The 14,098-nt window shown below is 44.6% G+C and overlaps 1 protein-coding gene across 7 annotated transcripts in view; it reads right to left on the bottom strand.

Moving 5' to 3' along the window:
• Positions 1-9,209: 9,209 nt before the first annotated feature.
• Positions 9,210-14,098, bottom strand: part of ZNF451 (zinc finger protein 451) — a 78,505-nt gene continuing 73,616 nt past the window's right edge. For all 7 annotated transcript variants that reach the window (XM_075126497.1, XM_075126498.1, XM_048845222.2 and 4 more), the window contains one exon: positions 9,210-10,050. In XM_075126497.1, coding sequence (XP_074982598.1) covers positions 9,998-10,050 — 53 coding nt within the window. In that variant the 3' untranslated portion in view covers positions 9,210-9,997. The remainder of the gene's footprint in view (positions 10,051-14,098) is intronic.

Genomic DNA, 14,098 nt, shown 5'->3' with positions numbered 1-14,098 from the left:
GCCTATCAAGTGCCATTTAGTTGAGGGTAAGTCTCTCAATCAGGGTATGCCAAGTACAATTCTGTTGCCCTTGATTCACATAACAAAGATAACAGCCCTTTATTACTCCTGCCCCAATAACAAGGAAACAGGATCCAACACCAGCCAAAAGTGATAATTTTGCAAGCAATCCCATCATGCTAATGAGCACCTAGGTGTGCCCATGCAAATGAGATCAGCTCCTGAAGTCCTCTTCCACAACTCATTGCTAGACGACAGGGGAGAGCTCATTCAGACTCTGTATCAAGCCCATAGGTGCTGAGGCTATGAACTGCCAAGCCTAGAGATGCTGGGGCTTAGCCCTGGTAAGCCCTGGCACAAATTAAGCATTGAAGCAAACTGGTCCCTCTGCTGGTGTGTGTGGGGTGGGGGAGCATAATGAGCCAGACTCATGGCACTGGCGCACAGGGAAAAGACTGTCCCATATTCCCTAGTCCTGGAGGATCCCTCCAACCATACACACCAACTCCATGGGTGCTCCAGGGCTGGAGAACCCACGGGGAAAAAATGGTGGGTGCTCTGCACCTACCAGCAGCCAAGCGCCCCACCCCCGCCACCCCATCTCACCTCACCTCCACTTCCTTCCCTGAGTGCGTCGCTTCCCCACTTCTCCTCCCAGCGCTTGCCACTGCAAAACAGCTGTTTCATGGCGTAACAAGCTCTGGGAGGGAGAGGAGAGAAGTGGGGACGTGGCGCAGTCAGGGGAGGAGGTGGGGAAGAGGCGGGGCTGGGGCAGGGATTTGGGAAAGGGGTTGGAATAGGGGCAGGGAAGGGGTGGAATTGGGGTGGGGACTTTGGGGAAGGGGTTGGAATGGGAGTGGGGCAGGGGCGGGCGGGGCAGGGGTGGAGTCAGGGTGGGGCTGGGGGAAGAGGGGTTGAGCACCCACTGGCGCCTGTAAAAGTCGGCGCCTATGCCTCCAACCCCCAAAAGGGACAATACATTTTACCCCCTGTGAAAGCAGCAGTTTCCACTTTGAGTCCTGTCTGCAGCAGAAACATAGAGCTCACTATCCTCTGTAGTTACTGCTCCAGAAAGGGGTGGGAAGCAAAGTGTCTGGTGATTATTACTAAGGTGAAGGAAGCATATCTCTGTCTGTTCAGATGAAGTTCTTTCTGCCATTGCAGGTACCTCTTTGTCCAGCTAGTGTTAGGCCTGACTCTGACACACCTTAATGTGACTCTTGCTGCTTACCCTACAAAAATGCTCTCTGCACTAAGCACTTCAGGTCCTCTTAGCTCCCTCCCAAGGCCCAGAGGTGGCCAGGCCAAGATGACACAGCACATTGCCAAAGGAGGAGGCTGCTGCCTCCCCTGCAGCACCAGCCAGCCCCTCCTCAGTGACCCACTGGGACAAACTCCCCTGAGAAATGAGCCAGAGTCACCCCACCACCTCTGTCCCCAAAGGAGATGGGACAGAGACTCACCTCATTTCCCCAGAAACTCTCTTTCCCGTAGCTTCAGTGCAGAAACTTCTCAACTCTGCTCTTGCTATCTCTACTCACCTCCATGCCTGAAGCAGCAAGAACCAGATACCAAAGGGCCAAATCCTGGTCCCACTGAAGTCAGTGGGAACTTGCTCATGGACTTCTGGTGGACCAGAATTTGATGCAGAGTAGTATAAGGCTTTTAGTGACATCCTTAAAACCTTTGCTGCTTGTGTTGGGCTGAGTCAGGACTAGAGAGGGGAGCTATCTTCACAATAACATACTGGCCTTCCCAGACCAATTTTAAATTATTTTACCAAGGACCTGAATGAGTTATGGAGATTAAAAAAAAGCCCTGCCAAAAGGAGAAACAAGATCAGGCATCTGAAGGAGCAGAGGAGAAATAAGGGAGCGGGGGGAGGGGGAAGGGAAGACTTTAAAAACCTCAAATTCTGATGCAAGAGAGGAAGCTTGGAGGGAGAAGAAGAAAGAAAGAAAAGCACCAGTTTTGTGCCAACCAAGAAACAACCTCAAACTGTACTCCAGAAATAGACTTTATACTGGCTTGAAGCACTTTTACTGACATAAGTCTTTCTGATTCTAATTCTTAAGGGTCATGTCACCCTGTTAGTTAGCCACAAAGGAGAAGCATTATAATTACTAAATATTTCAGTCCAAGGGCCTGGGAAAGCCACCATCCTTAAAGAAGCTATTATGTAGTAGCATGCATAGTTTGGTAGATTGGGAGCCAGGGATCCTGAGTCCTACTCCCAGCTACACCACTGGTAAACTCTGAGACTTTGATTTAACTTCTGTGAGTTTCCCCATCTGTAAAGTGTGGGGACTCCAAAATGCTTATCTACTTCACAGAGACAGTGTGGATTAATATTTTTAAGTCATAAGAAGATAAGAATGGCCATACTGGGTCAGACCAAAGGTCCACCTAGCCCAGTATCCTGTCTTCTGACAGTGGCCAATGTCAGGTGCCCCACAGGGAATGAACAGAACAGGTAATCATCAAATGATCCATCCCATCGTCCATTCCCAGCTTCTGGCAAACAGAGGCTAGAGCCACCATCCGCGCCCATCCTGGCTAATAGCCATTGATGGACCTATCCTCTATGAATTTATCTAGTTCTTTTTTGAACCCTGTTATAGTTGTGGCCTTCACAACATCCTCTGGCAAAGAGTTCCACAGGTTGACCATGTGTTGTGTGAAGAAATACTTTCTTCGGTGTGTTTTAAACCTGCTGCCTATTATTACACCATACACCACAAAGCCACAATTAGGCTCCACTGCAGCACTTACATGACAGGTGGCAGCTGAAGTGGGCAGGAGTCAGGGAAAACCACTTGTGGTAAATTAATATTGACTAAGGAAACTAACTTCCAAAGACCAGTTTGTACACTTGGGTTCCTACAGTAACAGTGGTGCTGGTAGCTCAAGCCATGTGCAGGGCTCATTTGCCATCACTTTGTGTCTATGGAATATCTAGGGCAACAAGGGCTTGAAAACAAAGCTATCAGTAGGGGAACCCATCTAATCATTACTAAAAGCAGATTTGGGCAGATACTACTTAGCATTCCCTGCCAGACCAACTTTTGGCATTCAATCAATGGGTCTTGTGTTGCACATGGGTGATGTTTTCAGTATTCACAGTAGAATGAGCCAAAATAACTGTTCTCTCAGGCTTGTCCTTTCAGAAAGACATCATGTCCCAAGCTGTCTTGATTTAAAGTAAAATTATTGAGACATTTCTTTCACTACTTTTTATCCTATGTTAAACTAATTGTGCTAGTTTTCTATATACAACAGGACCACTAAGACTCTTTGTCTCCTTCTTTTCTACTACTTATTTATTGAGATTTGTACTAACTAAATAAAAGAGCGCTCATCCCAGGTGGTAGGTGCCTTTGACACACACACACTTAAAATACAACTCATACATAAAGTCAGCAATTAATTCTCTGAGAGTATACTCTGGCAGAGTAAAAATAACCACAATCTCCACCAAATCCTTGTTGGAGTGCTCACTGGTCTCCCAACTCCCTACTAGTCACCTACCCTAAAGGTTAAAATCCAACTGTTGCAGACTAGGGTCAAGGGGAGTGGCGAGTTCCACAGTTGGGTGGCTCTAGCAGTAAATACCAGCAACTCTTTTTTTCTTTTTATACCAATGGAATTTCAGCTCAGATGCCTGCTCTGATCACAGCAGTGGCCTTGTCTCATGAGGAAAGAGGCAGTATCTCAGTTGTCCCAAGTCCTATAGTCCTTTATATGACAAACCAACCTTAAAATCAGTCCAAAAATCAACTGTTCAGATCATAGAGCACAGGTTCTATATGTTCAACAAAATGACATGCTGAGTAACAATTGAGCTGCTGAATTCTGCACCAGCTGCATTTGCCAGAAAGATTTAAGATGCAGGCCCAAGTACAGTGCATTGCAGAACTCCACGGAAACTTGCAGAGGGTATTTTTACACCCTCTTTATTGTTTTTCCTACCTCTTTTGTTATTTTGACATTCTCCTTCTGTCTACTGAGAATGTAAGTTACATTCATTTTGCACAGATACCGATTAAGAACATAAGAATGGCCATACTGAGTGAGACCATTGGTCCCTTTAGCCCAGTATCCTGTCTTCCAACAGTAGCCAATACCAGGCACTTAAGAAAGAATGAACAGAACAGGCAATTGTCAAGTGATCCATCCCGTCGTCCACTCCAAGCTTCTGGCAATCAGAGTCTAAAGACATTCAGAACATGGGGTTGCATCCCTGTCCATCTCGGCTAATCACCACATCTGAAGAAGTGGGTTTTTTACCCACAAAAGCTTATGCTCAAATAAATCTGTTAGTCTTTAAGGTGCCACCGGACTCCTTATTCTGAAAACTGACCATTTATTCCTACCCTTTGTTTCCGATCTTTTAACCAGTTACCAATCCATGAGAGAACCTTCCCTCCTATCCCATGACTGCTTACTTTGCTTAAGAGCTTTTGGTAAGGGGACTTATCAAAGGCTCTCTGAAAGTCCAAGTACATGACATTCACTGGATCACTCTTATCCACATTTGTAACCCCCTCAAAGAATTCTAGTAGATGGGTGAGGCATGATTTCCCTTTACAAAAGCCATGCTGACTCTTAGATAAACATGATTTGTTGGCTATCGGTGTGTCTGATAATTCTGTTCTTTACTATAGTTTCAGCCAATTTGCCAGGTACTGAAGTTCGGTTAATAGTCTAATTGGAAGGATTGCCTCTGCAGACTTTTTAAAAATTGGTGTCACATTAGATAGCCTCCAGTCATCAGGTACAGAAGCAGATTTAAATGATAGGTTACATGGTGCTGTTAGTAGTTCTGCATTTTCATATTTGATTTCCTTCAGAACTGTTGGATGAATACCATCTGGTCCTGGTGACTTATTACTGTTTACCAATTTGTTCCAAAACCTCCTCTATTGACACCTCAATACGGGACAATTCCTCACATTTGTCACCTAAACAGAAGGGACCAAGCGTGGGAATCTCCCTCACAGCCTCTGCAATGAAGACTGATGCAAAGAATTCATTTAGTTTCTCTGCACTGGCAATGACCTTATCTTCTTTGAGTGCTCTCTTATTGTCCATAGATTGCCAAACTAATACAAAACACAACATTTTCTCACACCTTCACCACTGGATCTTACCAGGATGTTATAACTGAATTTTAATTTCTGCAAGAAATATTTAAGAAAACTAGAATCAGTTCAAAGATGCCAAGGAAAAGTAGATAAGATAGATTAAGAACAGACTCTCTTGATTAACTTAGAGCTTGTCTATATGAAGTTAGTTCGTGGCATGCTGGGATTTCAATCTACCTCGCCCTAGCATGCCACACACTGCATGTCCATGTACAGCCTGCTGACGCACCTTAGATGTTCCTTAGTGTGCTTTAACTGAGCCCAGTTTGAAACAGGGCAGATCAAAGCATGCTAAGGAACTGTTAGTGCACATCAGCAAGGTCCACACCAATAGTTACTGCACAGCCCGCTTCTGGGGGGTAGATTTGTGGTAAATACATAGTAGCTATTCATGTAGAGAAGCTGTTAGTGAAAAAGAGCCTTTGTGTCAGGTTCAGCTCCATCTGTTTTGTTTCTATGTTAAATGAATTGTAAAACAGAGATAGCAGTTATTGTAAATATCTCTCAGATAGCATGCAAGGATGATGGAAGACTTTCCTTTTATGAAAGAAAGTATGTTGTGACCTCATTAGTTCTGTAAACTTAACCATATTTGGTAAAGATCAGAAGGGCCTACATGTCGCACAGTATTTACCACATAGAGCCATCTATAGGGATTTCCTCAGACTCCAAAAGGATCTGACCCCTATAAGTAGCTATAGTACTTATTTCTGAGCATTAAGAAGTTGATACAAATAACCCTGTTTGTTACCTAGTCTACAGAGCTATTACATATGAGACAAATAACTCACAGTTAAAAAAAATCCACAGAGAAGAGGCAGTGATCTTAGTTTAATCTTTACAAAAGCAGCCAGAAAGAGATCAAGCTTTACTGGCCATAACAAGTTTCATAACAATTATTATAACTTATTTCTTATTTTCTCTTTGCTCCTGGCAGACAGAGAAATGCGTATGACCAAAGAAAAGTGTGCCGCAAACAAAAATTGAGCATCAAAAGGTAAAGAACCAGTGGCAGGGATTTTAAAGTCATAGAACTAAGTTAATACTCACCAGAGCAAATGTAGGTTTGCAAAACATCTGGAGTCACTAAATTCTTTTGGACATTATATACCATATCTATTCAAATGGCTGTAACAACATTCAATTGGAAGGCAGAGAACACCTATTTGAATGTTACAACATTAAAATGAAAGGTAGGAATTGGCAAGGCAGAGTGGGGCAGTTTTTCCTTTTAAATAGCTATGTGAAAAAGCAAACAAAAGGACTTATTACAAGTATTCTGAGGGGGTGAGAAATGAATTCTAACAATCTTGTAAGTAAATGTCTAATGAACAAGTCACTTGTACTGCTTTATGTTACAAAGGGAAAGGGGCAGTCAAAATTCTTTCACCACATGAATTGCCACCACAATTGCAGATCCAGACCCTTCAATGCTGGGTGTCCGCATTGAGTCTGAGTCAGCTACCTAAGATTTATCAAACAATTTACTAGAAGCAATAAATTCTGAATCAGGTAGATTACAGAACACCTTGTTCTGATTGAAGAATAAAGCAGAGTCCCTTGATATGAAAGTGAATAATCTGGACACACACATTTTGTTGTTTTGAGACAACATACTCGTGAGAATGGAAGAGCTGGAAGATTATGCTGAAGGATGCAGTAACTGAGAAAGCTTTGGAGTGAGGCAGGCAGTCGAGAACTGGTTAGGGATCTTGGAAACCATGGGCAGAAATCAGGATAACCATACTTCTTGACATTCTTTATAACATACATGGCTGCCCTAATTATTAGAGCCTAATTGACTAGGTAGAGAATAGAACCACATGTAGCTAATGAGAGGAAAGACTGTCCCGTTGTTAGGAAACTAGCCTAGGAGATGACACAAGAGGGTTCAACTGCCAACTATACTACAGATATTCTGTGTGACCCTGGGCAAGTCACTTAACCTTTCTGTGTCTTAGGTCCCATCTGTAAAATGGGGATAATAGCACTTACCTACTCATAGGCAAACAGGTATAGTCAGTCTTTATATTTACTGCAGCATTTGCTGGTGTGAGGGATAAAGAATGCAAGTTGGCAGCTGCTCAGAAACCAAGGTACCCGACTCTAGAGGGGAATAAACAGCTTATGTACTTAGGCTTACCCATCGCTAGGGCCCAGAAGAACAAAGTGCATCAGGTGAAGTAAGCTTTCATAATACTCCTCTATACAGTATATTCCCATGTATCTGAAACCCAAATGTACCAAATATCCGAATCCCTTCCTTGTCCCAAGTGTATCTCATGCTGGGGGAAAAGGAAGGGATACAGATAACATGAAACTTTGGACAACAGGGCAGAGACCCCTGGCCAGGAATTGGAGGAGGAAGAGGACAAGCCCCTGGCTGTAGGCCACCCTGCTGCTGAATGACTCCTACAGCTGTACAGGAAGCCTCTGCAGTCCTGCTGTCACAGAAGTGTGAGAGGAGGCCATTACAGCAGAGCTGCGGAGGGCTCCCTGTGCTGCCAATCCCCACAGATGCAATGTACAGAGAAGGCTATAATCCTGGTGGCGCACAACAGAGTCCTGTTCAGGGGTCTCTCTTTTGGCCCACATGGATGAGGTATCACCGGCCCTGCAGCAGTGCTGTCATGGGACTGAGTGAATGGGGCAGAGCAGACACCCCAGCCAGGAATGCAAGAAGGATGACGAATCCCTGGCCAGGGGAGAGGCCCCCCGCTGCTGAATGTCTCCTGCCCCGTTGGTACTCTGAACTCCCGATTATCCAAATAAAATCTATGTCCCCCATGTTATTTGGATACTCAGGAATACACTATGGTTAGAATGGGACTTTCAGCCTAAAATAATTTTACAACCCATTATCTTTTAGTTTGAAAACCTCTTTGGGATGAAAGACCGCCTTTGAATGTATTTTATTACGAAAGCTTGTTTAGTAAGACCATTTGTTCTTCTGGTGACTGAGTCTCATGTTCAGGAGGTTGAAGAGGAGTGTCCTGAACCAGCTTCAAGACTCAAGTGGCACTTCCCTCAGATGGGAGCTGCAGGTGCAGATTTAAATGAGACTAGAGTAAAATAAATTTACCTCTGCTTTCCTAGCAACAGGTCTAATAGAGTAGCAACGTTCTACTTACATTACTGTCACATTCAGAAATTTTCCCCCCACCAACAGCAGTGAAAACCCTTTCCAAAATGTTTACCAGGATTCAAATGAGTTGCATCTTTCAGCTACTTGTATGATTGTTAAAGAGCTGTGAGATTCCTCTCTAGATACTCTAGATGAATGGCTTCAGGTCAGCTTTATTTGCAACAGAGATATCAGATAGCAAACACTGAAGTCCATGTTGCTATTTCATAGCACATTTTTGAAGTTTAAGGAATTACAGCAGTGTGTTATTTTTACTTTTTGTAAGGGTTTACATTCAGTAAAATGTTGTGTTCCTTTTTAATACATCTGGCTCATTTTTAGAGAACAGGTATTTCTGTATATGATGTACTTTAGAGTTACACCAGTTACAGACAAGCTGTCAAGTGCTTATGCAAAAATAAAATGCGGAGATGGTATTTTATTTCACTAAACTTTCCTTCATCTACATCTACAATCAACAGAAGCGAGATAAACTGGGTAAAGCCAGCTGGCATGCACAGGTATTTTTTTCAGAGGAACAGCCGTGTTAGTCTGTATTCGCAAAAAGAAAAGGAGTACTTGTGGCACCTTAGAGACTAACCAATTTATTTGAGCATGAGCTTTCGTGAGCTACAGCACGGTATGCTTCTGATGAAGTGAGCTGTAGCTCACGAAAGCTCATGCTCAAATAAATTGGTATTTTTTTGTGGAGGAAAGGGGATCGAAAAGCTTGAGAAGGGAAAGGTAGAGGCATTTCTCTTAAAAAATTAAGGACAGCATACAAAAACAGTAATGTTTTTAATTATTGTCAAATATTGAAACACCACCTCTTTAAAAACCAACAAATGCATATTATAAAGAGGATGGAATACAGGAAGGACTTGCCTGCTTAAATTATTTCACTTGTACCTCAAACCAAGAGGGATTTTGAAAACAAACAATTTTTGCTTCAGTGTTTTTATTTACAAACTTTGCTTCAGCCTTAAACAAGACAGGGTATTCAGCTGACGAGATTTTTAAACCAACAGGAATAACAAGCTCTCATACTCAAATTAAAATATGCACACTCCTAAAAAATAAAAGTAAAGATAGCAGTAAACAACTGTACATTCTAGGACACCGACCCTGCAATTTACAACTTGTGGGCATACCTCTGTGCTCATGTGGAGTAAAGCTTTGTGCAGGCATAGGGGTGAGCCCATGAATCGTAAATTGCAGGCCTGGAGACTAAGCTTCTCTTTATAAAATTATCAGTAAGGCAAGGTGGTCTGAGATTAACTGAGGTTTACTATTTTTATCTGTTGTAAAGGGTACACTGAAAAAGTAAAATGAGACAATGACATTTTTACAATGGAAGAATTAAATGAACGACCCTTTAAAGATACCACAACATGTATAGGATCAACCTACCTCAAGTTACATGACTAGATCAGAACAAGAATTGAGCTTAAAGTTAGTCATGAATCATTAGAAAAGGAATGTGTAATGCTTTTAACAATTTATTTTCCTTTGTCATATACAGAATGTTGCAACACATACATCCATAAGCTCCATTTGTCAATTTAGTTGCATGACACGATCAGCAACATATTAATTACAAGTTTAACCATTAAAGGAATAAGCACATTTTTAAAGCAGTATTTTCTGACCCTTTGTTAAAGGATGAACAAGCTTCCGCTTCTGAAAGCAGCTTTGATAGCATGCTATTTGCATACAGGAGTATCTTCATTTACATTTCCTCCAGGCTTCTTTTGATAGCTTCTTGTAATTCCACATCTTCCTCTAAGTAAAAAAGATTAGAGTTTCAAATTGTGGTTGGCAACCAACAAATAATGTACATACTCTATGCAACTGAGGAGTAGTTACATCTTTAAAATTGTTGTGTTCAATCATTGTCAATCAAGGATAGAGTACAAAAAGGTGAGCAAGCTAGAAGATACATCATTTTCTTGTTATGCCTCATGCTATCTATTCATAATTCCAAAATATGAAAACAGCCTTTCACTAGATCAAACTAATCCTCATGTCAGGACATCTTTGGTTCAGGTGACAAGTACAAATATAACTATCTAGGTATTTGTTATAAATCATAGAATCATAGAATAACAGAGTTGGAAGGGACCTCTGGAGGCCATCTAGTCCAACCCCCTGCCCAGAGCAGGACCAATCCCAACTAAATCATCCCAGCCAGGGCTTTGTCAAGCCTGACCTCAAAATCTTCCAAGGAAGGGGATTCCACCACCTCCCTAGGTAACGCATTCCAGTGCTTCACCACCCTCCTAGTGAAAAAGTTTTTCCTAATATCCAACCTAAATCTCCCCCACTGCAACTTGAGACCATTACTCCTTGTCCTGTCATTTGCTATCACTGAGAACAGTCTAGATCCATCCTCTTTGGATCCACCTTTCAGGTAGTTGAAAGCAGCTATCAAATCCCCCCTCATTCTTCTCTTCTGTAGACTAAACAATCCCAGTTCCCTCAGCCTCTCCTCATAAGTCATGTGTTCCAGACCCCTAATCATTTTTGTTGCTCTTTGCTGGACTCTCTCCAATTTCTCCACATCCTTCTTGTAGTGTGGGGCCCAAAACTGGACACAGTACTCCAGATGAGGCCTCACCAATGTCGAATAGAGGGGGACGATCACGTCCCTTGATCTGCTGGCAATGCCCCTACTTATACAGCCCAAAATGCCACTGGCCTTCTTGGCAACAAGGGCACACTGTTGACTCATATCCAGCTTCTCGTCCACTGTCACCCCTAGGTCCTTCTCTGCAGAACTGCTGCCTAGCCATTCGATCCCTGGTCTGTAGCGGTGCATTGGATTCTTCCGTCTTAAGTGCAGGACTCTGCACTTGTCCTTGTTGAACCTCATCAGATTTCTTTTGGCCCAATCCTCCAATTTGTCTAGGTCCCTCTGTATCCTATCCCTCCCCTCCAGCGTATCTACCATTCCTCACAGTTTAGTGTCATCCGCAAACTTGCTGAGGGTGCAATCCACACCATCCTCCAGATCATTAATGAAGATAGATACCAGACAACGTGTATAGAGAGGAAACTAAAAAGGAAATATTGTTTTTAAAATTTAAAGTTCCATAAAATAGACAAGCTTTCATATGGTTCAGCCCAGTTCTTAGTCAACAAGTATTGTAATCACAAGACATATAATCTAAGTTGGCACCATTGTTACAAGCCTCATTAGAGAGGCACACGGATGAGTGGGGATGGAGACTGAACTAACTCTCTTGCTCCTAATGTAGTAGATCCAAATCCATCTCAGAACTTAACCACATTGGCAGGGTAGAATGAGAAAAAAAATGGTTACCCACCTTTTTCACAACTGTTGTTCTTCGAGATGTTGTTGCTCATGTCCATTCCATTCGAGGTGTGCGCGCGCCCACGTGCACGATCGTTGGAGATTTTTGCCTTAACGGTATCCATAGGGCCAGCTGTGGCACCCCCTTGAGCGCTGCGCTCATGCGTCAGTATATCAGGCGCCGCCGGCCCTACGGCCTCTCAGTGCCTTCTTGCCGACAACCCCAACAGAGGGGCAGGAGGGCAGGTAATGGAATGGACATGAGCAGCACATCTCAAAGAACAACAGTTACAAAACAGGTAGGTAACCGTTTTTTCCTTCTGCGAGTGCTTGCTCATGTTGATTCCATTCTAGGTGACTCACAAGCAGTGTCAATGCAAGTGGACTCAGAGTTCATGGTCTTGCAGCTTGCAGCACTGCTCTGCCAAAGCCAGCATCGTCTCGAGCTTGCTGGGAAGCGCATAATGAGACATGAGCATGTGGACAGATGACCAAGTAGCAGCCCTGCAGATCTCTTGGATTGGTACCCGTGCCAGGAAAGCCGCTGACAATGCTTGTGCCCTACTCGAGTGTGCAATCACAATCGCTGGCAGAGGCATTTTCGCCAGCTCACAGTAGTAGCGAATGCAGACCGTGATCCAGGATGAAATCCTCTGAGCAGACACTGCGTGACCTTTCATTCTGTCTGCCACCGCAACAAACAACTGCGTTGACTTAGGGAACGGCTTTGTTCTATCTATGTCGAAGACCAGCACCCTCCTGATGTCCAGGGTGTGTAGCCTGCGCTCCTCATCTGATACATGAGGCTTTGGAAAGAAGACTGGTAAGTATATGTCCTGGCCAGTACAAAACTGGGAAATGACCTTGGACAGAAATGCTGGGTGCAGTCACAGCTGGATCTTATCCTTGTAGGAGACCATATAGGGAGGCTCCGAAGTAAGCACTCTGATTTCGGACACCTTGTGGGCTGATGTTATTGCGACCAGGAACAAGACCTTCCAGGAGAGAAGCAGAAGAGAGCAGGAAGCCAGAGGCTCAAAGGGAGAGACCTCATGAGCCTCAACAGCATGACATTCAGGTACCGGGGGGGGGGATGGAATCCCAGACGTGCGTGTAGAAATGCTCCAGACCTTTCAAAAAAAACATGCCATCACGTTGTGAGCAAAGATGGACCTGCCTTGGAATGGAGGATGGAAAGCCGAGATAACAGCCAGGTGGACCTTGATCCATGACAGGGACAAACCTTGGCGTTTTAGGTGCAGCAGATAATCCAGGATCTCCTGCTTGGCCTGAATATGCCATTCCAAGGCCCAAAACATGAATCTTTTCCATCTGGCCAAGTAAGTTGCTCTGGTGGAGGGTTTCCTGCTACCCAGCAAGACCTGCTGGACACAGGCCGAGCAGGCCCGTTTGTCTGTGCTTAGCCATGCAGTAGCCAAGCTGTCAACTGCAGCGCCGCCAGGTTCGGATGTAAAAGACTGGTGTTGTTCTGTGATAGCAGATCCAGCCAGAGGGGCAGCTGGAGCAGGGCGGCTACCGAAAGGCTCAATGTGCCGAACCACTGCTGGTTCGGCCACGTGGGGGCTATAAGAATAACTCTTGCCCTATCTTGCTTGAACTTCACCAGGACCCTGTGAATCAATAGCACTGGCGGGAAGGAGTACATCAGTGCCCCCGACGTCTGACTAGGAGCCTCTGTCCATTTCCCAGATCTAAGAAAACACGTTGCATTTTCTGTTCTGTCTGGACGCAAGCAGGTCCACCTGGACAATCCCCCATCTCTGGAAGATTATGCTGACCACCTCCAAATGGAGCAACCACTCATGACGAGATGAGAAAGTCCTGCTGAGGTGATCTGCCAGCACATTCCTGGTTCCAGGCAGGTGTGCAGCTATCAGATGAATGGCATGCCGCACACAAAAATCCCAAAGGCAGAGAGCTTCTTAACAAAGGGCCGAAGACCTGGCACCGCCCTGTCTGTTGATGTAATTCAGTGGCAGTGTTGTCCATCAGGACCTGCACCACCCTGCCCTTCAGATGGCGCAAGAAAGCCTGGCAGGCCAAGTGAACTGCTCTGAGCAACCTGACACTGACATGGAGAGCCAGATCGTCCTGCAATCAGTGGCCCTGGGTGCTCAGCTCACCCAGGTGGGCTCCCCAGCCCAGGTCTGAAGCATCGGAGACCAGGGTCAGGGACAGGGTTGCGAAGAGGACTCCCTCCAGCACCGACCAATTCAGGAATGACCTGATGTGGTCCAGACCCTGACTACTCGATCTAGGTCATGGCCTGTTGGGGATGTAGATTGATGCCAGCCACGCTTGCAGGCACCAGAGATGGAGCAGAGCATGGCTGACCACATACGTACATGTGGCCATGTGGCCCAACAGCATCAGGCAGGTGTGAGGCATGGTGAATGGATTGTTCTTTACAAGGGAGATCAGGTCCGACACGGCCTGAAAACGCGCTTCCAGAAGGAAGGCTCTGGCTCATGTGGAGTCAAGAACTGCCCCGAGGAA

This window comes from Caretta caretta, chromosome 3 (genome assembly GCF_965140235.1).
Source record: "Caretta caretta isolate rCarCar2 chromosome 3, rCarCar1.hap1, whole genome shotgun sequence".
Taxonomy (NCBI): Eukaryota; Metazoa; Chordata; order Testudines; family Cheloniidae; genus Caretta; species Caretta caretta.
The sequence above is the reverse complement of the archived record's forward strand: the minus strand, read 5'-3'. Positions and strand labels throughout refer to the sequence as shown.